Source organism: Carica papaya, chromosome 2, assembly GCF_054855325.1.
Source record: "Carica papaya isolate Zhongbai chromosome 2, ASM5485532v1, whole genome shotgun sequence".
NCBI classification, from domain to species: domain Eukaryota; kingdom Viridiplantae; phylum Streptophyta; class Magnoliopsida; order Brassicales; family Caricaceae; genus Carica; species Carica papaya.
Window position 1 is genome coordinate 1435079 of NC_142310.1, and position 25973 is coordinate 1461051.

General features: G+C 33.4%; 4 protein-coding genes across 10 annotated transcripts; 3 read left to right on the plus strand and 1 right to left on the minus strand.

Moving 5' to 3' along the window:
• Positions 1-661: 661 nt before the first annotated feature.
• Positions 662-5223, plus strand: LOC110817875 (lactate/malate dehydrogenase family protein). Of its 2 annotated transcripts, XR_015816773.1 has the most exons (15): positions 662-1038; positions 1155-1248; positions 1961-2047; positions 2399-2483; positions 2973-3154; positions 3240-3310; positions 3410-3500; positions 3614-3688; positions 3780-3881; positions 4000-4122; positions 4217-4297; positions 4405-4473; positions 4565-4633; positions 4738-4791; positions 4884-5223. XR_015816773.1 is itself a non-coding variant. In XM_088212508.1 (14 exons), the coding sequence occupies exons 1-14, from the start codon at positions 878-880 to the stop codon at positions 4935-4937; spliced, it is 1317 nt and encodes a 438-aa protein (XP_088068634.1). In that variant the 5' UTR covers positions 667-877; the 3' UTR covers positions 4938-5223. The 2 variants fall into 2 exon arrangements, 1 of the variants encoding a protein (XP_088068634.1); XM_088212508.1 differs by lacking the exon at positions 4217-4297 and having other exon boundaries at positions 667-1038.
• Positions 5224-10300: 5077 nt separating this feature from the next.
• LOC110817886 (uncharacterized) lies at positions 10301-11424 on the plus strand. Its single transcript, XM_022046606.2, has one exon. It carries the CDS (start codon positions 10539-10541, stop codon positions 11184-11186), a length of 648 nt encoding a protein of 215 aa, XP_021902298.1. The 5' UTR covers positions 10301-10538; the 3' UTR covers positions 11187-11424.
• A 2053-nt stretch (positions 11425-13477) lies between these two features.
• LOC148268650 (uncharacterized) lies at positions 13478-14873 on the plus strand. The gene has a single exon (XM_088212509.1). It carries the CDS (start codon positions 13762-13764, stop codon positions 14656-14658), a length of 897 nt encoding a protein of 298 aa, XP_088068635.1. The 5' UTR covers positions 13478-13761; the 3' UTR covers positions 14659-14873.
• A 1281-nt stretch (positions 14874-16154) lies between these two features.
• BTR1L (binding to TOMV RNA 1L (long form)) lies at positions 16155-24706 on the minus strand. Of its 6 annotated transcripts, none has more exons than XM_022042131.2 (9): positions 24526-24706; positions 24261-24349; positions 21543-21781; positions 21359-21465; positions 19434-19627; positions 18375-18436; positions 16957-17052; positions 16782-16843; positions 16155-16684 (listed from the first exon to the last, which is right to left on the minus strand). In XM_022042131.2, the coding sequence occupies exons 2-9, from the start codon at positions 24343-24345 to the stop codon at positions 16588-16590; spliced, it is 942 nt and encodes a 313-aa protein (XP_021897823.1). In that variant the 5' UTR covers positions 24346-24349; positions 24526-24706; the 3' UTR covers positions 16155-16587. The 6 variants fall into 6 exon arrangements, with proteins under 6 accessions (XP_021897823.1, XP_021897822.1, XP_021897821.1 ...); XM_022042130.2 differs by having other exon boundaries at positions 16957-17070; XM_022042129.2 differs by having other exon boundaries at positions 16957-17073.
• Positions 24707-25973: the final 1267 nt, after the last annotated feature.

Here is a 25973-nt window from a genome sequence, read left to right on the forward strand (position 1 = left end):
ATTCAACTCTCGTGTGATCTTTTATTAGATATTTTTAAATAATTCATAAAATAATTTTCAAAAATAAGATTATAAATATATATTTCATTTCTAAAATATAATTTACAATAATTGAAACTCTGATAATTAAAATAATAAATAATTTTTTTTGACAATTTGATTGAATCTGATTTTCCTTTTCAATCACCCACTAAATTCTTATCACTATTTTAAAGATCTTTGTTATTTTATATTCACCACACACCAATATCACAGGAGGTATGATGGGTACTTTTATCTCTCAAGTATCATAATTGATGTGTGCCCTCTTGTTTTCTGGCTGTGATTGAATCCTCCGAACACCCTTTCTCCCAGAAGGAAAAAATTGAACTTTCCCTTTCAAGACTAAGTTAAGAAGAAAAGACTAGGACACTTTAGAATTAAGTGCTTAAAAACAAGAGAGTTTGAAGTAGAAGCAAATCTCACATGTGAGAAAAGGAAAGTCAAATGATTAATTAGGACCATATATATATATATGTGGAGGAAATGGATGATTGTCAATTTAGAATTTCCTATGGTAAAAACCTGACTCAGCCCCCTGGAAAAAACCTTGAACCGTGACAGGAAAAAACCACACAAGAAGGAGGAGAAGAATAAAAAGAGGGATGTGGATTAGATCGTGTTGACAAGTGTCATTTGCATGGCCATATACTAATATTTCAAATCCATCCCTTTGTATCCTCCTTCCTTCTTCCCATCTCTCCTTCCCTCCTTCCTTCCTCCTCTATTAACCCATCCTTACTCTCTAAAACCCTTTTCTCTTCTGTAAATTTTATAAGCAAACAACGCTATTTTTCTTCTTTCATAAAACTCTATCTTCAAGCTTTTCTCTGTTACTATGGCGGTAGCAGAGCTATCACCTGCTTATACAAAAACCACCCGTTTGCACACTTCCCAGCTCGCTCTTTCCCCCACCCGTTTCTCAGACTGCTGCCGTCGACAGTTCCGGCTCATACCCAGAACCCAAAATGTCAGAATCTCCTGCTCTGTTGCACCAAAGTAAGTTCTTCCGTTAAATCTTAACTTCTTACCAAATTATTCCTATTACTTCTTCTGTAATACATGGTTTGTTGTTCTGCTTTCCTCATTTTCTGTTTGTTGTTTTCACTCCTTAGTGAAGTTCAAGTTCCTGTTGCCATTCCAGCAGAAGGCCCTAAGAGCAAAAGTGAGTGCTTTGGTGTGTTCTGCCTCACTTATGACCTCAAGGCTGTGAGTACATGATCAAACTCTTAACTCCATATCTACTTACTTCATTTATATATCTATATGCAAGTGTGAGCTATGATTCTTGGGTTTCATTGTCTTGAATTTCTAAATTGAGTTGTTTCATGGGTGGAAGGAATCAGTCTTGGGTTTTGAAAGATAAATGGTTTTCTCAGAGAGTTTTTAGTAGTTATGAAGTTCTTCAATGACTTGGGCGAGTTCTTTCCTCTCAAATTCCATATGGGTCTAGCCAATAATTTTATTTTGGATCCACATAGATTGAGAGAGTGGAAGTATACAGACGGTTCATTGAGTAAATTAAGGCTGAGAAATGGGTAGTAGCATAAGTGCACTGGTGTTGTTTGAATTAAATTCAAGCAAAGTTTCTTTCTTCGCTTACTATGATCGTGATTTCTTCTTCCCCTAGACAATTGGTATTTTATTGTCAATTGTTTTTCAGTTATTTTTATTTTGGGACTAAACTCTTTTTGGCCCTTGGAAGTGTTATATCCTGATCTATGCAAATTAGAAAACAAGCAACTTCCTTTCAGCTAAATTCAGTATAACAAATTGGCATGGTTTACTGCTATTAATGGTGGTAACTTTGCTTACCATGTCTAAGATCGTTTTATTTGATCCTCGAGTGTTGTACCTTTGCTTTTATCAATTTAATTGTATTTTTGGCTTATAAATAATATATTTTCAATTTTCCTCTCAGGAAGAAGAGACAAAATCTTGGAAGAAATTGATTAATATTGGAGTTTCAGGTGCTGCCGGGATGATATCTAACCATCTATTATTCAAAGTAAGTCCCTTTCTCTCTCTCTTTCTCTCTGTCAATATGTGAGAACACTCCATTTAATGGTCATTTAAGGTTTAGGATGAAAAAGTTCTGTTCCCTAGTACCCTGTCAAATAGGTACAAGTAGAAGCCAATTTAATACACTTGCATAAAATGAATAAAATGCCATGACAAGTTGTACTACTTGATACCAAAAGTTATATCGTTGAAGGCTACGATCCTTTTAATTTCTTCCACAGAGACCATTTCTAGATGAGGAAACTTGGTATTTTGAACATATTGCCACAAGAGAAAGCCTCTTTTTGCAAGTTGATATTTTATCACAGTTGGTTTTTATATTTTTTTTCTTATTCAGATTGCATCGGGTGAGGTTTTTGGCCCAGATCAACCAGTCGCTTTAAAATTATTGGGGTCCGAAAGATCACTGCAAGCGCTTGAAGGTGACTCTTGCACTGATTGTGATCACTTTGAGTTAACCTACTGCATTTTTGTTCCTACAATTCAAAATCTCAAAGAGTCTCTAAGATGAGTAGATAAGAAATTTGCTTCCGAATTATTCTTCAAGCTTCTAGCAATACATATACAAACAGTAGTCAGCAAAGGATCCTTTCAACTATCCAGAAAACTATTTATTTATTTTATTTTAGTGACACGTGCCAGCATTTGATCAAACTGGAAGCAAAATTTATCTGATTCTCTTTTGGAAATCGGAGATAATTACAACTTGTTATAAGTTCTTATCTTATGTAGTCATGACTGAAGATTTGGAAATTGGAGATGATTACAACTTGTTATAAGTTCTTATTTTATGTAGACTTGACTGAAGATTTGTAAATCGGAGATGATTACAACTTGTCATAAGTTCTTATCTTATGTAGTCATGACTGAAAATTTTTTTGTTCTTTCATTTGATTACTGCACTCATGTAGGGGTTGCAATGGAACTTGAGGATTCCTTATTCCCTTTGTTGAGGGAGGTTCGTATAGGAATAGATCCGTATGAGATTTTCCAAGATGCAGAATGGGCTCTTCTAATTGGAGCAAAGCCTCGAGGGCCTGGAATGGAACGAGCTGGCTTATTGGATATCAATGGACAAATATATGCTGCACAGGTGATTTCCGTATTTGTTTCTGAATCAGTAGTAACATTTTCTAAACCCTTGGTTTGCCTATTGTAATCTAATCTGAACACTACAGGGAAAAGCTCTCAACGCAGTTGCATCCCGTAATGTCAAGGTTATTGTAGTAGGCAACCCTTGTAACACGAAGTAAGAAGCATTGTTTTTATAATCATTGTTACACTCTAGCACAATACCCTGCTTATATACTTCTGTGTGATTCGGTAAATTTACTCCTTTTCGATGCAGTGCATTGATTTGTTTGAAAAATGCTCCAAACATACCTGCAAAGAATTTTCATGCTTTGACTAGGTTAGATGAAAATAGAGCGAAATGCCAGGTAGATATAGCTCCTGAATATCATCTATTTCATTAAATTATCGTCATAACTAATGACAGAGAATATTTTGATGGGAAAGTCACGTGCTTTACACATTTATGTGGTTTTTGCAGCTCGCTCTCAAAGCTGGTGTATTCTATGATCAAGTGTCAAATATGACCATCTGGGGAAACCATTCAACCACTCAGGTCAGTCAAGATATTCTGACTTCTTAAAATCATTTATCGTTAAATTCATTTCATCATTTTCCCCTATGGTTATTTTGGTGAATTTCACTAGGTTCCGGACTTTCTGAATGCTAAAATCAATGGCTTGCCTGTCAAAGAGGTTATCAAGGATCACAAGTGGTTAGAAGAAGAATTCACCGAGAAGGTCCAGAAGGTAGTATTTGTTGAAACATATAGATACAGATGTAGTATAATCGGTAACAAGGGTAATTTATGAGAACCTTCATTGTTCTAAACGTTATTTGTTGAACAAGTATATATTTGATTTGCAGAGAGGTGGCGTGTTAATACAGAAATGGGGAAGATCATCTGCTGCATCCACTGCTGTATCAATTGTTGATGCCATAAAGTCGTTAATAACTCCGACGCCCGAGGGTGACTGGTTTTCTTCTGGAGTAAGTTTACGGTCCCGAACTTTTTCTTCGACAGCTTCTGCATGCCCTAAGTGATCGATATAGTTAATAAAACAGAACCTTTTATCTGTTGTAGTCAAATCGAAACGACACAACCTTCCTATCAAGCAAAATAGTTGAACAGGACAAGCCAAATCCAAACTTCAAATAAATTATTGTAATGGATTTCATCTGTGTTAATTATTGTTACTTATCCCGGCTTTCTGTTGGGTTCATTTTCTTCCTTTTGCCGCAAATATTAACATTACATCTTATGTAATGAAGGTATATACTAATGGAAATCCTTATGGCATAGCAGAGGATATTGTCTTCAGCATGCCATGTAGGTCAAATGTAAGTCTTACATTAGAGATTTTCTTTTCCTTATATTAATCCCGGTGTTGTTTATTAGCTCTGGTGCTGAAAAAATTCATCTTGTTTCCAGGGTGACGGTAATTATGAATTCGTAAAAGATGTAATATTTGATGAATACCTTCGCAAGAAAATTAAAAAGGTATACCTCATTTTCATTCACGTACAAATGTTTCGTACAAATAATACATACATTTTTTAATTTCATTTGGTATCAAAATCAAATTTTCCTCATTGATGTTACAGACAGAAGAAGAACTGTTAGCTGAGAAGAGATGTGTTGCACACCTTACTGGGGAGGTAAACGTCGTTTTATATTACCATTTCTCAAAAATCACTTCAATACGGCAGATGAATGACTTATTTCTTTACACTTTTTTTTTTTTCATTAGGGTATCGCGTATTGTGACCTACCAGAGGATACAATGCTTCCCGGAGAAATGTAACAGTGTAATTGGACTGGGCGCTCTACTCCTAGAACCTGTCCTGCTTTTACCACAATGAGGTGTTGGATTAGTAAGTATAGAATGAAATTATTGTATCAGTTCTTTTTCAGAATGTTTATGCCAGATATAATTTGAGCATATATATATATATATAGGGTTGAAAAATTCAATGCCTGGCAATTTGATATATTTATTTAATCTGAGTTGTGCCCTGCTACTGATGAGGAGATTGTACAGGAAAATGGCAGACCTTATGATGTAGAATAAAGAGAATTTGAGCACGATATATCTGATATTTTGATCATCTTTAATATGCTCTGCTGAATGGTAGATACTTCCTTTTTATAAGATGTCGTGGTTTTGAGTCGAACTGTACTTTTGTATATATTTTTATTTGTAGGTTATTTTTATTGAGTTATGTTTGGTATATGCCTATTGTCTAATTAATAAATGGTTGAGTTTACTTCCAAAAAAATATTAATAGTTCACTTGATAAGTAAGTTATCTAATAATTATGTTAGAGTACTATTATATTTATTAGTATCAAAATACAATCAAAATATAAATTTTAATTTTATTGAAAAGAAGAAAATCCTAACTAATAGGAAAGAACAAAATCAAATTGTGAATAAGTTTACTAGTATGAATGCTGTCAAACAAATTTATATCCAAGTTCCCAATAAGAACTACTGCAATAACTTTTTTTGTAATCAACCTAAGTTCTTAAGTTTATCTCAGTTTATAATTTTGAACTTGACTCGGGATATAAAGTTTTTTACTTTGCGAGTGTATTATAGTGATTGTTGACCTATAATACTTGATTGAATGGAATTGAGAACTTAATTTATTAGTGTGTTTATGAAGTTTATATGACTTAAGTTGGTTAGATCTCAACGAGTTTATTACGTTTTTGAACGAAATGAACATTATATGATAGATAGGTTTTCTTAGTTGCGATAGTGATGATTGGTGAAAGAAATATGATTTACACATAATAGAAGAAAGAAGAGAAAAAACAAGGTAAATTTGCTCTAAATTAAACTTATTGACCATGGCTGAACTGGTACATCATATTATTTCAATGACTAAAAATTTTCAAAAACATTACATTTAAAACGAATCAATAATTTCTCCATCCCATCCATTGAAGAAAACATGACACCCCTTCAAATATTTACTACCATCACCATTTCTTCCCCCCCAAGCATTCCAACAAAACCCTCTGAACCAGGCTTCTTTCCCCCCAAAAGGCACTGAAGTTATCTTCACAAGACCCTGCAACCTCATGTCAAAACCCACCATCCCATGTTCCTTCCACTCCTCCATCAATGTTTCCACCACAGGAGCTGCTGAGCTCTGCAACAAAAATCCTGCCTCCAACTCCACCGGCCCCTGCTTTTCCATATAGAACCGTGACAAGTAGGTCGTGGAAAGGAGAATCCCTCTGTAGGAAAGTGAAGCCTCAATCTCTTCAAAGAAAATGGATGAGAAGTTATGGTGGTTTTTGATCAAGAAACTGGTGTTGATCGTTTCATGATGGGGGTGAGATAGTTCCAGAGAGATGGAGTTCACACCGAGCTCTAATGGCCCGGTTAAGGTTCTTGATGAATCCTCCGAATCCAACCATAAGAAGGCGTAAAAGAGAATTCCAATGTATAACAAACCCAGAAATGATTTTAGTAAATCATCTGAAGTGGTTTCATCAAACAAAGAAGATTCCATTGATTGAGAATTTTCTTTTTCTTTGATCATATCTATCAACGTAGCTACAGTTGCGGAAGAATTAACAGCCGGGAACAGCTCATTCTGATCAACGATGGCGTTAACAGGAGGATCACAACTATGGTGATCGATCTGATCCACAGGTTGATAGCCAGAGCTGGTGTGGTTCTTGGAAATTCTCTGATTATCATGGAGGTTGGCCATTTTTTGGTTTTGGTTCATGGGGAATCTTGTAATTATCAATGAGAAGATTATTGATATGATTTCTACTGGTGTAGCTCCTCTTCTGCATGAAGGATTTATATATAATCTTATGTGATTGATAATTTGTTTCTGCTTTTGGTTATTACCTAATTAACTATATAGTATTGTTTGTTTCCTATATATATATATATATATATGTAGTTCTTTTTTGGTTGAAACAACTGCGTAAGTTTTTGAAGTGGGTTGAAACTATTTACTCGCTGGTTATCTATATGTATATAGCATGTACGTAGGTATGTACATGTACTGTAATGGGTGTTTTGAATCTTTGTTGATGAGAGAAGTGATCATATAGTTTTGTTAAGCCTTGCAAGTATAGTTGCGAGGAATATGGATTTTTCATGTTAAATAATTTCTTAAGCAGTTAATTTCTTGTTTTGGAACAAAAGGAAGTTTTCATTATGATCTGTGCTTAGCTATAAATATATGTGTATATATATATATATATAAATACACGGGTATATATATATATACACACAAAATAAAACAGATGATGTATTGTACTTACTGAGTATTTGTCTAGCTGGAAACCTTAATTATAGATGGACAAAGGAGTTGGCTGTAAACCATTTGAAATTTTTAACCCACTCTGGTTTTACCGAATCAAGAATTCCAAATGCTTACTCCAGTTTCCTACGAAGCCCAGCTCATCCACCCAACACCTCAGTTCGAACCCCAGGAACCAAACTGAGTTCGGTTTCAAGCCCCAGTTCGAACAAAAAAAGTACTGTCGTGCTAATGTCTTTTAGACGAGTCAAGCTGATGAGCACATTGAACTATCCACATAGTCGGGAGCTCTCGTAGTCTAAGCATTACGATGCAATACTCGAAAGTGTGCTTTACCGCTGACCTAATAGCTCGTCGTGCTCGTCCCTTGCTCGGGAGCCCAATATGCCAAGCAAAAAAACGAGAGCCATGGCTCTCTTCTTTTTTACGCCTCTGTGTGCTCCCGCACGGCGACATGAGGAGTAAAAAAGCGATCCTATCAAAATATTCAACAAGTATTAGCTCTCCCTACAAAGAAGTGAATAAAACATAAAAAAATCATGAATGGAAGCAAAGTTTTTAATTTTTAATATTGAATAAAATAATTAAATAAACATAAATAATAAAAACATTTATATATAAAATTATAGTATTACCCAAATTATTCATTATATTTAATTAATCATTTTTTAATATGATTAATTGAATTTTATGTTAATATTATTTTCTGTAACAAAATTTTCACTCTGTCAATTCTTGTATTTTTTATCAACTTCAAATCAATTGGTATTAAAATAAAAATTTAACATAATGAAAATTGTATGTATATATATATATTATAATATATGAAATATTTCGTTAGAAACATATAGAAATATATAATTCAATTCGAAGTTAGGCTTAAGCCCACGAGTTAATCTTGGAAGTCATGGTAGGTAGTAAGAAAATTCCTACTAAGTGGTCTTCACATAATTAATCATCTTCACTTATCTCCCATGTAAGAGGATTAGAGTTTAAATATTCTAAACCCTCCACTTAAACTCTATCCTAATTGATTACCATTTTGATAAGATTGACTATACTTACAAGATCGTATATATATATATATATAATATTAATTATAAGCATTGATTGTTTGGAAGTCGGGTAAGTTTACAACATGCAAATAATTAGTGAAAAGTTGACTACAAGGTAGAAAGTAGAGAGATATATGAAACTATATAGAGCTATTGTTGGTCAAAGGCTATTATTATGGCTACTTATACCAATATGCAATGATTGCGGGCAAGCATGCTTATAAGAGTATGTATTACATATATATATATATATATATGTACGTATGTATGTGGGTATATGTGGACACACCCAGGAAGAAAAGAAGAGAGAATATACTTACAGTTGTCAGTCAAAGAGTAAATTCGAAGGAAAGAGAAATACCCACCAAGTCCCATGAAAGATTTCGACAGGTGAATTATGAGTTAGTGGGTGCATGTGTTGTCTGTCACCTTCTTCTTTTTGTTTTTTTTAGGGTTTACAGGGAAATATGAACGAAGATTATAGAAGATCCCATTCAGATTGTTACGTAAAGCCATTGGAGCTTTTCTTCCTTACTTTAAAAAGAGAAATTTACACAAGAGAATGTTTATATCTATATCTATACATATATATATATATATATATATTAATAATCTCTTGTGTGTATGTGTAGTTTTTACACCTCTTCTTATAAAGGTTTAAATTTGAGCCAGAAATGTGTATGTATCAATCATGTGTATCATTTTTGAAGTTAATAAATTAGTTTTTAAAATTTGATATTCATTGTAATTTAATATATAATATTATAAGTTGGTTTGTGTTATTTTTTATTTATTTTAAATATATAGTTTCATTTTATTTTATAATAAAAAAATAGAATTATCAGATTATACTTAAATATTTTTAAAAAAACAGTTGAAAACAATGATTTTGGTTAATTAATTAAGATATTTAAATATAATCTAATTACTTTAATTTTTTTTAAAAATAGAACAAAAACTCTATGTTTGAAATAAATAAAAAGATGTTATAGATTAAATTATAAAAAATAAATTAGAAATTAAATTGTAAGTAATCTTAAAGTTTAAAGACTTATTTAGTAATTTATTAATTTTAAATAAAAATATAATATATATATATATATATATATATATATATATAGAGTTTAATTACCAAAAGTCCAAAGCTATTTTCATTTTATGAATCAAACCATGTTTAGATACAATTAATATATAATTATTCATTTCATATTCTTTCGGGTATAAATCACTATATTTGTTGTAAATAGATGTCACAATTGTTTTGGTACTATAATTCTCGTATAATCAATTATCCCATTCAAGAAACATACATACACATATATATATATATATATATGGTTGAATTAGTGTGTTAATGGTAGACTTAATTATTAATTAACGTCAACCATTTATTTTCTTACTTTCTACTCATTTATCAAAAATTTAAAAATAAATCACATCCTCTAATATTATTAATTCATATTATTCGAGTTACTTATTGAGAATATGAATAAAATGCATATATATATATATATGTATGTTTTTTTATTTGTTTTAAACCGTAATTTTCCTTTTATATATATATATATATATATATAGAGAGAGAGAGAGAGAGAGAGAGAGAGAGATTTAAAATAAAGAATTAAAAATTAAATTATGACGTAAAAATTATTAAAAGCTAATTCATTGATTTCCATTGAAAATTAAAATGAGAAAACTCAAAATTCTATAATTCCAAGTCTTTATTCATCTTTATTAATTTATCGTCAATTATCTGCATGGAGACAAGTAGAAGACAGTCGTCCACCATTACCCCCACTTCCACCACCGCCACCCCCATCCACCACCTACACCCACTACTTACACAAACCTTCCTACTTGTCACCATCTCCTCCTTCCTCCTCTGAACCTACTAGAATCCCTTCTTCACTTTACACTCCCTATATATACCCACACTCACCTTCATCATCTTCACTCACCATCTGCATTTCATCATTTACGAACGCTCAAAGCTCTCACTTCAAAACACAAACTATATATACCCATCTTCCCGTTTTTGAGACCTAGCTCGAAAATGGCCGTGATCAATTCAAGGGTCATAGGAGCTGCATTCCTTGTTTTGCTCCTCGTGGATTTCTCCCTTGCCGCGAGGGCTCCATGGCTTTTTGGTAGAGGAGGAGGTGGTGGTAGTGGAGGAGGTGGTGGTGGGGGTAGTGGTGGCGGCGGTGGTCTTGGGTCTGGTTCCGGTTATGGTTCTGGATATGGCTCTGGGGGCGGGTCAGGGTATGGTAATGGCTTAGGAGAAGGAAGAGGTGGTGGCGGCGGCGGAGGTGGAGGAGAAGGAGGCGGGGGAGGGGGCGGGTCTGGATTAGGTAGTGGATATGGTTCGGGTTATGGGTCGGGCAGTGGCTCTGGGTATGGTTCTGGTGTTGGGTTAGGAAGGGGTGGAGGTGGTGGGGGCGGCAGAGGAGGCGGTGGAGGTGGAGGATCAGGAGGTGGAAACGGGTCAGGTTATGGATCCGGGTATGGAAGTGGAGGTGGGTCTGGATACGGAGGTGGTTTGGGCGGCGGGAGAGGAGGAGGTGGTGGTGGAGGAAGCGGTGGTGGCGGTGGAGGAGGTAGCGGCATGGGTAACGGGTCTGGATATGGTAGTGGGTCGGGTTACGGAGAAGGTTATGGATCCGGGTCCGGGTATGGAGGAGGAGATTATGGATTGCCATGAACGTGGAAACTGGTTCGAGCAATAATAATATTAAGAAGGAAAGCTGCAGTAAACATTTTGTAATATTAGTGGGAATAAAAATTGCATGTCTTTCAATAAATTATATTAATTACAAATAAAATTACAAAATGCCTGTTTTTTTTTTGCTTGAAATTTCTAAAAATCTATTATCTCATGTTTGGATGAAGAGAAAATTGAAGGGAAAGTAGAAAGAAAATAATTTTCTTTTGGTACCCAATTAATTTCTTGAAATGCCAAATTCATGTAATCTCTTTAGCCATTGAAATAAGAACCATATGTTGGAATTGGAATATAATAAATTCATGCTACCAAAATTAATAAAAAAAGAAATACACTATTTTGACATATGGGTATGTGGGTGTGTATATATAAACATAAAATATGATATATATATATATATATATATATATATAAAACCAAAAAAGAGAATAATTTGTCATCTTGTGTATGTCATGTGTCAATGATTGACTTATAGTGGAATTTAATTTATTATTACTTTATATAATCACTTCAATTAAAAATAAAAAAAGACAACTCTTCAAATGCATCAAATACACCTAATATATACATATAGTTTTTTAACATACCTAATTCATACAGTTAATAATAATTAAAAGTTAAATATACGTAATAATAATGATAATCAATAATGAAATTAAAGATAAATTACTAAATTAATTCTTAAAATTAAGTATTTTTTAAATTTAATATCTAACTTTTTTTTTTTTGGGTTGCAATTTATATTTTCATAAGTTTTGTATACGTTTCAAATTTTCTTTTTACAATTTAATGTATATGTTTTAAAAGTCTACTTTTAATTTTAAAATAATTAAAAATAAAAAATTGCGAAATAATTTATCCAACCCATTGAAATCCATTTTAAACACAAAACTCAAGCCCAAAGTAAGATCAGATCAAGCCCACAAATCTGACGCGAAGCCTTCCAAACGACGTCGTTTCATACAATATTAGTTTCCGTTCTTCATTCTATATGCGAGAAAGGTGATTGAAGATAAGAAGGTTTTGTTTTAGGAGGTCGGGTGTATGGAACCTTCTTATATATCTATTTGGTAATCTCAAGCTTTTAAAAACTCTTCTAACTTTTGCCTTGAACTTTTACTGACAAGTTAACTCTGTGTGTGTGTATGTATATGTATTTAATTATCAAAGTTGTGGTTTTGGAATTTACTGAGTAAAAAAATTATGGGGGATGAGCCAATGAGGAGTAAAAATAGTTTGGGAGACGACATGTGGTTAGACTCAACACCACAAATGGTGAGCGACAGATCGTAGGAAATTAAAGTTGACGCACTTCAAAATATGAACACAATCAAACTCAGCCTACGCGCATCTACTGTCCCATCTCTATCCACCCACAAGTTTTACGTGTAATATACATATATATATATATATATATACATACATACATATGTGTATGAAGTACACGTGTGTATAATATATATATATATATATATATATAGAGTAAGTTGTAAGCAAGTTCACATATTGTAAATAAGACACTTGAAATCGAAAGTAGATAGACCACATACAATTTAAGGGTAGAGTACCTTTAAATAATTAATAGAAAGATTCGATTTTTAAATCCGTAATTATAACATTTATAAATCTTGAATTACATAAGTATATATAAACACTTAAGAAAATTCTTAAACTTATAAATTTCGTGAATTATAATAAAATTTAAGATATGAATTAATTAAAAAAAATTCAGAAAATGTATATTTAAATATAATATATAAAGTATTTAAGAAAACTCAAAAAATATATATTGATTATCGTGTTTATAATTTGTGTATTCAAGTACCTAGATATATAATCACTAATATAATTCTTAAAATTTTAGACTTGCGTGAATTATAATTAAGTTTAATCTATTAAAAATAATTAAATATAATACATAAACTATATAAAAAAACTCAAAATATGCATATTTAACTTTAATATATTAATTAAAAAAATTTAAAAATATATATTAATTGTTCTATATATAATTTATATTTAACTTAACTCATTAATAAAACAAAGAGTTTAAAGATTTTGAAATTTACAAAAATATTATTTTTAATATTCATAATTTATATTGCACTTAATTCGGAGAGTTTAGAAATTTTAATTTATTTACAAATTATTATTTTCAATATTCTTTTCTGTGTGAATTTGCATGTAGAAGTGAAGAGAACAGATCTCCATCACTACCAACAATTCCACCATCATCCTCCCGGCCCTACCATCATCGCGGCCACCACTTTACTTCCAAATTCAAACCCAAAACACGTTCCTGCCGCCACCCATAATCCTCTAGTGTCCACTGAAAATGGAAGCCGCTTGGATCAGTTTCTACCAATCTTCATTCACCAAATTGTTTTGTTCACCTTTATCCAGCCTATATATATCGTCCTCCATTCTCAACTTTTTTCCTCACCAAAGCATTTTTCTTTCTTTTCTTCGTACTTCCATCTTTAACAAGCTTACTTATCATATATAATATAGGTGTATATAGGAAGCGAGTGGGTTGCTGAGAGAAGGAATATTAATGGCGGGTTCAAGGGTGATAGGTGGTGTGCTCGTGGCTTTGCTCCTTGTGGACTTCTGTGTTGCAGCAAGGTATATTGGGAAAGGTGGTGGAGGTGGAGGTGGCAGCGGTGGAGGAGGAGGAGAAGGAGGTGGTACTGGTAGTGGAGATGATTCTGGGTATGGTTCGGGCTACGGGTCTGGGGGTGGTTCAGGATATGGTAGTGGTAGTGGGATTGGTATAGCTGCTGGAGGAGGAGGAGGAGGAGGACGTGGTGGTGGTGGTGGAGGGTCCGGGTCAGGTAGTGGGTCAGGGTCAGGGTTTGGGTCGGGCAGTGGGTCTGGGTTTGGTTCTGGAGAAGGGTCAGGAAAAGGTGGAGGTGGAGGTGGAGGTGGTGGAAGTGGAGGCGGCGGTGGTGGAGGCAACGGAGGAGGTAATGGGTCTGGTTTTGGATCCGGGTCAGGAATCGGAAGTGGTTCGGGACATGGAGGAGGTGCCGGTGGAAGTGGTGGAGGCGGAGGTGGTGGAAGTGGAGGCGGTGGAGGTGGTGGTGGAGGCAACGGAGGAGGTAATGGGTCTGGTTTCGGATCCGGGTCCGGAAGCGGAAGTGGTTCCGGACATGGAGGAGGTGTCGGTGGAAGTGGTGGAGGCGGAGGTGGTGGAAGTGGAGGCGGTGGAGGTGGTGGTGGAGGCAACGGAGGAGGTAATGGGTCTGGTTTCGGATCCGGGTCCGGAAGCGGAAGTGGTTCGGGACATGGAGGTGGTATCGGTGAAAATGGCGGAGGTGGCGGAGGAGGTGGAAGTGGCGGCGGAGGTGGAGGAGGTGGCGGTCTGAGCAATGGATCTGGAAGCGGTAGTGGGTCGGGTTCGGGGGAGGGATTCGGTGAAGGAGGCGGCGACTGGAATGAATCGCCATGAACGTACGAAGTGTTTGATTATGTCGTTTAATATTAAAGCTGCATGGGAAAACGATGCAGCATATATATGAAAAATAGCATATGTATTAATTATTTTCAGTATATGTATTCAACTCTTATTTATGAAATAAATATATATGTATATTTTTATTTTTCTGATGACATGTAAGAATAAAACTATTACTTTAAATTTTGAAATAAAAATTTAATTCGACATTTGTAATAATTCCAATTGAAAATTAAAAAAAAATTATGAGCAATAAAATCTACTAAGTAAAATTATAACGTGGGATGAAAAGCTAGTTGTAAATATTAAGTTCAGAAAAAAAAAGATATATGCATATATATATATATATTACATATTATACACACACACACACGACAAACACATACATATAGTATTTCAACTTTGAAGTCAAAAGCGGGAGACAGTAACAAGTTATTATGAGTAAAACTGCATGCAGACCAGTAGAAAACTCTCCATCCTAATCCCACCGCCCACCGCCACCAATTTCTAAACCTAACTCATCTTTGCTATTACAGTCGTAATCATCGGTTTAAACCCGTGGAAACCAAGCGGCTTGAATTAGCTTCTGCTAATCTTGATTCCTGCAAAACTCACCTTTACAATCGCTATACATACCCATCTCACCTTCGCCAAAGCTTTTCTCTCTCTCTCTCTTTGTTTTTTTACAGTACATACCAACTTCGATATAATCGTGTAAGTATATACTCTAGAAGTGCGTACCGAAAAAACCCACATTCCAATCGTGTCTTGAGAGCCTAACAATGGCCAGCTCGAGAGCAATAGGTGCTGCATTTCTGGTTTTGATCCTTGTGGACGTCTGCTTTGCTGCAAGGTCAATTAGTAAAGGTGGGGGAGGTGGTAGTGGAGGAGGAGGGTTATGGGTCTGGATATGACAATGGTGGCGGCGGTTATGAATCTCCTTTAAGATGTTACAGCCTACAATGCCAACCCAATATATATATATATATATATATATATAGTTATACATTAGGTAATTGTTGTTGTTGATGTATGAATGTTATTAAACTAATAAAACAAACAAATTAATTCTCTTAAAATTTTATGTTTTGATACAAGCATTACTTTTAGTTCATGATAATTTGTAAATAAATTAACAAAGAATTAATATTACTACATGAAAAATAATAACTTTCATTTCTTTAAGTTTGTATATTTGAGAAACAAATAAAAAATAATATTAACTTTTAGCATTTTAAAATTAAATAATTTATTATTCCAATAATATACATGTTTTTTTTTTTTTAAAACACACACACACGCGCACATATATATATAAATATAAACAAATAAAATTAAAAAACTGCTTGGGTAACAACAACTCCCAACTCCAACTCCAACCACAATCCCGTAGGCGCTGGAAGGGTGGAACCCTACTGGCACCGAGCCACGACCTGAAAGCAAGAGAAGAGAAACATGTATGTATGTATGTATGTATGTATGTATGGGTCTTAAAATGAAATCCTCAAAAATATTTAATCTCAACCAAAGCCTTCTACAAAAATATAAATCAGACTTAGTAATCAACAGTTACTCTCTTCATGTTACAACCCTATAAATAAAAATAATAGGAAGCTAATTCTAATACAGTTTTAACAAATGGCCAACTACCCCAACATCTTTTTTTCCTTTTCTCTTTCTCTCTCTCTATCTCTCTCTCTCTCTCTTTCTCAAACAAGTTTTTAGGGTTTCTGCTTTCAGAAGAATTCCTATGAAAAGCTCTGCCTCATAAAAATTCCCAGCTTCTTGCGAGCCTCGCTACACAATTTAAACTTCTCACCGAAAATTTTATAGAGTGAGGAGACACAGAAATGTTGCTCAATCAAAAGCCAGGTGAGTTCCAAAGATTCTGAACTACACAAGACAACGGTACTCTGAAAAAAACTAATCCATGGCTCTCTCAGAGGCGTATGCCACCTTCTGCATTATCATTGACTCAGCTTGACGGATTGCTCTCTGTGAACCCGTGATTGTCACTTTCCTGGCAAATCAAAGCAACGAGTCAAAAACAACATTTTTCCCACAACTATCTCTGGGTAAACCATACCACCGACCAAGAGTATCATCTCGCTCTCTACCTGTCATTCGTTCCAGACATGAAATCGCCCCTATCTGAGATTTTTATTCTGGCCCCGCTGACCTGCATCAAATGATGTTCTACCTTAGTGTGCAAGTGGCAAAAATTATTTAATAAATTAAAAAAAAAAAATGAATATATAAAGTAAAAAAAAAAAAAAAGAACTCTTCATAAACCTGACTAATTTCCATAATGTTTCTTCCACCACGACCAACAACCAGACCAATATGCCCATCAGCAACACCAATTGTCACCGAGTTGCTACGATCCTCCTGATGATCATCAGAAGCCTTCTATCAGACAAATCAACAAGCTATCAATACAGAACCTTCATTGATCTTATCTTTTTCGGTTGATCAGTCAAAAAAAGCAACAAATTGTTGAACGGGAAACAAAATACTGTCAGTATCCACTGACATCAGACACAATCAGATTGTTATCAAGTGAAAGCATCATAAAGACATAAATATGAAGTACTTGGCTTTACTTGACAAGTATCAGATATATTCTTCATTAATCATAGCAAATCTAATTCTCTTTAATTCGAGGTAGATCCAATCCAGAAAAAGAAAGAAACAGGTCTTCGACTCAAACAAGTCAGCTGTAAGAAAAATAATCAACAAGATGCATCAACTAAGTAACAAGTGGTGTCTAACTAGCCCATACATGCTCTGCATCAACATCGTTAACTATTCTGCATGATGTCATCAACAATAACGGCACTGGATCTCATATTCTGTTAGAAGCTTAGCAAAAAGAACAATCACAAATTTGTATAGAAATTTCATCTAAATGTACTTTCCAAGGCGGATAAAGCTACTGAAATCATTCTTCTGAGACTAACTAACCACTCCATAAGTTATTCTCCAGCTTTTTGGCAATAAAGGTTGCATCCTTGTTCCCAATTTTATATGCCACATATGTTAGCACTGATATCCCCTAATTTGGTTCTCTTCTTAAAAGGTTTCCCTCGGAGAAGAATTTGATAATGATGGAGCTACCAAGGTATAAAGCCTTGCCTATTTTGCCTCAGATACCAAGAACTTTGGACTGGAACTGAATATAGTTTATAACAGATGGCATAACGAGGTCCTTGGATTGCAAGAACTTCAAAGTTTTCAACTGGAAAGAAAATCAAAGCCCAGTGCTCATCTACTTCGCTTATGTTTTAAGTGCTGCAGAACACAAGTACTCCCATTCTGTTTTACTTTCAACACTTGAATGGAAGGGCCTATTTATCAATATGGTTAGCCATATGGTTAGCTTCTCAGCACTTGTCTATAAGAGTTTGGATTCAAATCTCAAAGGGCCTCTGGGAATTTCAATTCAACCAAGAGAATTAGTAAATCTATACAAAAACCAAGAACAAATATTACGATCTCATCTATATCTGCTTGCTCTAGATCCCACCAGGTAATCCTAGACCTTCAAAACAGAATCAGTAGGCAAAAAATATGACTTACAAATTAGAATATGCATAACATGTATCTTCATATTACCCAAAATAGCAAATGATCTATGCTTGCAAATCAGCTGATAAATAAATTACATCAGGAACACCATTAAGATTCAAGTGTTGTAGAAGTGTATGAACCTTGGGATTCTGAAATTTTCCTCCAGCTCCATTTGGTGCATAGTTCACACTGTTATATGGTGCTGTTGCAGCAGAAGGAAGTACATACGCATACGGAACACCATGAAAACCAGAGAAGAAAACACCTAAAAGTTTGAGTTAATGAGATCTTACTAGATAATAACTTTTGCCATAACATCAGAAAAATTAACTACTATGATACTTCAAAAAAATCTGAATCTTTTTCGTTTTTTTATTAAAAAAAAAAGCTAAGAAACTGAATAATGATTCCTGCAACATTAGAACATGCAATCACTTGTCCTGAATTTCCATAGATATAACCAAATTAGAATACACAGTTTAAAAAATTATCAGTCATAAGATTATCCTATCTTCCCTTCTTTGCGTTAAAGTTTAACTTCAATTTAAAAGTTCAATTACTTTTTTTGAAGAAAAAAATGAGTTCAATTAGCTTTGGCCTAGGAGAGGTCGAATCTATGTCTTTTGGTAGGTTCATTTTTAAAGTTTAATCATGTAATAAATAACCTTAACTTCTTTATAGAAAAAGTTGGAGTTTCACATTCAAAAAGTACATTTTTTTTTGGGATTAGGATCCTATAATTTTTGTTTCCACTTTTTACCTGCATTCTCTCTAAAAGATAAAAACCATCCTTTTTTTTTTTTACATGTATGCTTATGAACTACGTAATATACAAGAAGTTACGATCTTTTTCTTTTTCTTTAATGCCAATTTGCAGTAAATTATAATTTAGTGCTTTGGATACTTAAAAACATTCCTGAAAATGAAACCAAAAGGAAATATGTCAGCACTTCCAGCTCCAACCAACAGTTACTTTAAAATAGGCAGAAAATCCACTAGTCACATCACTTTATGTTTAAACCAATTAAATGCAGCAAAACATGATAATGAACATAATATGCTAGAAAGTTAGCTTTTCCCACTTCATTGTAGAGCCAGCCATTCATAAATTATGATCATAATTTACTCCTTAAAGAACATACAAATAGCAGAAAAAACTTACAAGATGACAAAGTTAGAGTGTTTTATAAACAACATACCTGCATATGAATATGGGGCATGCATAGCCTGTGAGTAATGAGCATCTTCTGTAAGCTTAGACAAAATCAAATATATTGCTCGCATCTGTTCATCTAGAGTGCCTGCCAATGTCACTAGCCTATCACTCAGCCCGTAATAATTATTATCCAGTGGAGATATCTTAATGCCAGCTTGTGAATCTTCAATAAAGGACCTGCATAAGAGCAAATATATGAAAGATGCCTTGAGATTACAAAAGTAAAATGTTCCGACTTCTGGGAATCATTTTTGGGAAAGCCACAGTTAACAGAATCATTTAACAAATATGCTTGTGCATATTCTCAGGTTATTAAAAGCAACCCATAGTGGGCTTGACGGAGAGACTGTTTTCTTTTTCAGATGATCAACTAACTGGTTCTCCTACAGGCCCATGTCTTAAGAGTCCCAAACCAATCCCTCTCCCCACCTCTGCCCATCACCTTTCACCAAAATAAGAAGCAAGAAATTCAGGCGATGAAATATATTTGAACAATCATGCATCTTTTGCTCAACTGTTTGGCAAAGAGGCAATGATTTTTGGCTCCACAGGCTGCTTTTCTTTTGCAAGGATTAGAGATATTTGCTTCTACTTTTTTTTTTATCAAGAGTTATCATCTTCGCTCTAAGGGAGATTTAGGGGGTCAGCATTTTACTTAACTTGTAAGATTTGATTGATAACAAACGATTTGATTGATAACAAAAGATTTGATTGAATTGCCGGCAACCTCGTGGTGCCTTTTGTATGCATCAGATATCTTTTTTTCTCAAAAAGAAGTCACTATCCAAACATTTGACTGATACCAAAAGAAAGCAGGGGACAAAGAGAGTCCGTCTATTGAAGTGCACTTGTGGATACTCTCGAAATCATCTAATAAGAGCAGTTTGATTGTACCTTATAAACAAACTATGTATATAAGTAATTACTAGCCTTTCTATGCAGGCAACAAATCGTGTTATATATGCCTTCTAAGTATTGCTTTCATGAATGAATTTATTACAAAATTTTAAGTTGGTATATGTTTTCTTGTACTCATATTTATTTTTATAAAATTATACTATATTATTGTACATAACAGTTTTTCTTTAACAATGAAAGAAAGAAGAAGATATTTGTAAAAATTACATAGGTGGAAAACTTTTAGTATCATATATTTCAGTATAAAATGTGCAATATATGTGTTCATAATAATATTTATTTATTTTTAAATAAAAAGTATAATGTGTATATTAACAAGGTATCAAAACAGAAGTATCGCACATGTACAAAAGATTTACAAATGAGTTAAAGTGTCAATGACATTTACAAAATCATCATCACTACTAATATCATGACCTAATAAAATAGAAACAAAATAGTAAATTCATCTATCCTTTAACCTTTTTAAATTACATTCTTTTCCAACAAAAACTCTAACATTTCTCTCTTTCCAAATGACCCAAAAAACAATTAATGGAATTTGATTAGCAATACATCTTTTATAGCTCAAGCCATCCCGCGCCCAAACAGCCAATGGAATTTAATTAGTTAATAATAATATTTATAACTTTAATATATCTATGTACTCATTTTAGATACAAATTTTACTACTATAAAATATTTTATTCTAGCAGTAACTCATTTTTTATTGAAGTATAAAAATAAAAATACCATATAAATTTTTATTTGTATAAAATAAACATTTTTTGCGAAGTTAAAAAAAGGATACCTAATTAATATAAATTATTATATAAATATTAAGACTGAACCAATTAAACTCATAAGTAATTATTTTAAAAAATAATTAATAAATTTGTAAATAATCCATGCTTGAACTTTGCCTTGAAATTTTAAGACTGATGAATTATTCGGTAATAATAGAAACTAAACAACATTCTATAGGTGGAATAACAAGGGAGCAGTTCTTACTTTATGGTAGCCCCTCCTTTTCCAATTATGCCACCACAAGAGCTATTTGGAACAATGAGCCTCACTTTCGTTCTTGGTTCAATATCATTACCATCTTCACTGTGGAGCTGATAATAATAAAAAATTAAATTAATAATAAAAATAAAAAGAATCCGTGGGGCTAAACCTACATCATAAAGATTACCTCACTCAACAGTTTAGCAAGAACAAGTTCCATTGCTTTGATTACTTCATCAATTGATCCAGATACCATGATAATCCTATCAGTCGTCCCAGGAAAAAATTCATGATTACGTGACAACTGAATACGTGCGCCAGACTGTGACTGGAAATCAGTAATTGTGGAACCACCTTTTCCAATGACAGAACCAGCTGCAGCATTCGATACAAGGAACCTAATATATGTAGGCTTCTCTGCAGAATCTGAAAGCCATGAGAAGATCAATTAGAAGAAACAAAAAAGCAACCATAAGGCACATATCTAATTAGGGTAATCTTCTCTTGATCCAAATAAAATGTATATGTTGTAGGAAGAAGGCCACTAGAGTAACCCAGCAGAAGTCAAAAGAAAACTTGTCCTCAAGTTATACACAGCTTCAAGGTTGACTTGGCCAGCAACTTGTAAGGGGCAGTTTAAATCTTATTTTCTATACAATCATCTGGCCTCAACATTATATTCTCATTCTTATCTTTGGTTTCATTTTTCATCTTTGGGAGAAGTAATGTTAGCTTAATAACATACATAAACTTTTTCTTTCACAAAAACACCTTAGATTTGGAGAAGAGGAAAACAAAATAATAAAAGACTGATTTCATAGATATGGTTTGGCATATTATTCTTGAGTTGTAGTTTTTAGAAACCAACAACCATGTCGATGTCATGCAGTTTACAGTATCAACTGCATATTATCATCATCCTAGCACCTTATAACCTGTCGCTTGAACTTTACAAGTAGCACAAAAAACTTGCTCAAGGTAAAGGAAACAACAAAATGAAGAACTTAGCAAGATCCGTTGACAATGTGCAAAAGAAGGTAAATGTGAATTTTTGTTGCCAAAGCCCTTGCTAATTCCATTTGACCCATATTTCATTGATGTTAGCCATCAAATTAACTTCATCCGAACTTCTTCAGTAAATCTATATCAACTTTTTTCTGTTCGGGTAATTCATTTAACTTTCCAATCCAAAATAAAAAGAAGTCATTCATTTCATGTTCGCACATAAAGGATCCCTCAAACTATTTCCACAAACAACAATTTGAAAATATACATGCACATCAAATAAAAGCACTGAGAAGGTGCTTCCTGTGTATGATTTTCAACACAAAAATTCATAAGATTTTTACTCTATAAAATATTCAACACTGAGCCTTTCTACATAGTCCTAAGAAATCACAAACCCGTAAAGCTGGTAATGACAAAACATTTTCACGAATACCTCGCATTGAGCTTTGTACAAAATTCAAAAAAATAAATCGATTAGCTAAATGAGCTCAGTTAAAGCCTAAAGGAATTCAGTTTGAAAGTTCACAAACACACTCATTAATGTTTGATTCTGGAGTTCCAGCTGGTTTGAGTATGAGCTCGAACTCTCTCTAAAATAGCTAAACTTGAGCCTAAAAGAATATTAGAATCGGAGTTCGATTAGACTTCGAGCTTCAATCAAATTTAAATACTAAGGTAGTCAGTTTGGCTCAATTTGTGGCCACACCAGTGACTCCAGCCCCTCTTGGTTATGATGAAAGCTATGATATTTCTATCAACAACTTAAAAATCAAAATCTCTCAAATATCCAAGATATAGACCAGTAGTTACTGACCTTTTGCATTAATAATATTCAGTATCCATTGTTAATTAAAAATAATTCTGTCAGACTGTTACTCTGTTGCTTCAATTTCAAATAGAAGTGAGCCATGGATCTCAGCACGGACAGGTACCCAAATTGCTTGCTAGGTTGGGAGAATCATTCCATTAAATATCCACTTGAAAAATTATGATGATTCGATATGATGCGAAAAGCAAAATATGACAGCATAATGTGAAAAGAAAAAGACCATTTTCAGAAAAGAAAAGAAAAATATCTCACTCTAACTATCTTGGGCCTTGCAAATGCCAAAGTCCTCAGTTGCATTTTTGTATCTAACTATAATGTGTATTTATGTTAAATTTTCTTTCGCATAAGGAAGAAACAACCTTCATAGCCCAGAAACCAGTACAGAAAACTTATTACAAAATACTCCATCACACCTAAGCTCCCAAGTGATAATCCAGAATTAAGTACAGTCTCATTTCCAATTTTGTTTCATTCTTCCTTACTAATATCAAAGCATAAAATAACCGTTTCACAAAAATTTGCCCTTGTTTGAATGTCCAAGAAGGCAAAAATGTGATTCTACTTTATAACGAGAAGGGGCCCTAGATGTGCAGAGCAACATGTGACGATGCTCAAATCATTGTCTACCACAGTAACTCCCTGTTGAGATCTCGTAAATGGAAAATAGTACAAAATTATATGCAACCTTTCCTGTTTCCTTTCCCATTTTAAGGCATAAATAATCAATGTGAATCACTTATCCCACTTTTTCCCCGCAGTTTACCAACAACAAAGCAAAAGATTGAAGTTAGGGTTCCAATTCAAAGCAAAACCATTAAAAACAAACAACAGGAAAAAAAAATTAAAAAAAAAAAAAGAGGAACGAAACATCAGACCAACAATCGTCATTGATCATCACACAGCCACAAAATTCTTCAAAGAAATTTCACTCAAAAATAGCAACCAAAACAAATCGACCAAACGGAACTGCCATCACTCAACGGAGATAACATCCAGATAGCAGAAGACCAAACAAACAATTAAAAAAGCACAATCACAAGGGAGAGAAAGTAGATCAGATCAACGAACCTGACGCCGGCGATTTCGGCGGCTGAAGAGATCCCTTCTTCGGCGCCTCCGGCGACGACACATAAGACGACTCAGTGGACTCCATTTTCCTTGAGGTACAAAGCGAAACCACCAATCCACAGGTACGCAAACATACACAAATTAGATAAAGATAAAAAAGAATTAGAGAATCGCCATTGCCAAAATAAGAAAGAAACAGAAATTGAACTCCCTAAGCTGAATGTAAAAAGGAATTAGAAATAAAGAAAATTAGTAGCCGCAGTACTCTGTTTGTTATCTGAGAAAATAGAGAGAAATGAGGAGGAGGATGAGGAGGACGAGGACTGATCGCTCGGGAGAGTTGGCTTCTTTGTTGATGAAGGTGTGAGCTGGAGGAGTTGGGTTTTTTTGGTCTTCGCCTGCCTCGCTATCTATCCATAATATTTTCTGGGTTTGTTGGTTTTGTTTAGCCGTGAAAACCGCCTCTTTGTATTTTATTTTTTTGAAAAATAATAATAATTAGTAATTATGGGCCAGAATTTTGAATTCTCAAGCCCATGGGCCGACTGCTTCCCGGCCCATCATGACCCGGACTCGGATTTTTTTTTTTTTTATTATTCCAAACTGTGGATTTTGAATTTTTATATTTATATACATGTTAGGAAATGATTTTTTTAAAAAAAAAACACCAAATTTCTGTCAAAAAATTATTGTTAAAATTATAGTATTATATTTAAAAATTATGAATTTAAAATTTACCAAAAACATAAAATTTATTATTTTATTAATATAAAATAAATTAATTATTATTAATTTATAATATTTAATTTAATAAAATTAACGCCTTAAATTATTAATGTATTTGTGATATTATTATCATGATAAATTTTAATAAATTTATTATATTTTTATATAAAAATAATATTTTATAATAATTAAATTTTGTTAATTATAACCTAGATTTGATTAGGATATAAGCTATCATATTCAGATTTAAGTAGTGGGTAAGAATCACGACTATAAGAATATCGATTCAGGCTGATCTTTGAATTCTTAGGTTTATAAAAAAAATAATAATTTATTTTTGCAGTCATATACTTTTTTTTTTTTGTTAATAATACAAACCCACTTTTTATATATTATAATATAATTTTTTTACTTTATTTAATTTTGTAAATATATGTATGTATGTATTGAATTATGTTGGATTTACACTGTTGATCGATCTGGAAATTAGAGGAGGCTAAGATAGCTTTAAAAGGTCTTGTAATAGATTATAAAAAATTACCTAATGTTAAAATAATTACTATTTTTATTATAAAAATAACAAAAAAAATCTCTATATTAGATTCTCGATGATAATAAAAATTTGCATGCATCTTTTAATTAAAATTATAGCTATAGAATTTTTACAATTTTCTAAAATTATTTCGATATATAAAAAAACCCTAACGGTTAAAACTTTATTGCGAATATTTATAAATTGTCAAAATTATACACGAGCATTATTAGAACTTTCAATTTGAATTCAAACGTAAATCCCTCACAAGATGTGTTTAATGCGCACATGTTTACAAACCGAAAAAGAAAGGTTAATCCAGTCCGACCGATTCTTGTTCAAAATGAGTTATATGCAGGAATGAAGAAACAACAATCGTATGCAGAACTGGATTTTGTTTAAAATCGTTTTTAAATGATCTTGAAAGAGATAGACAACAATCGCAATGCAAAACA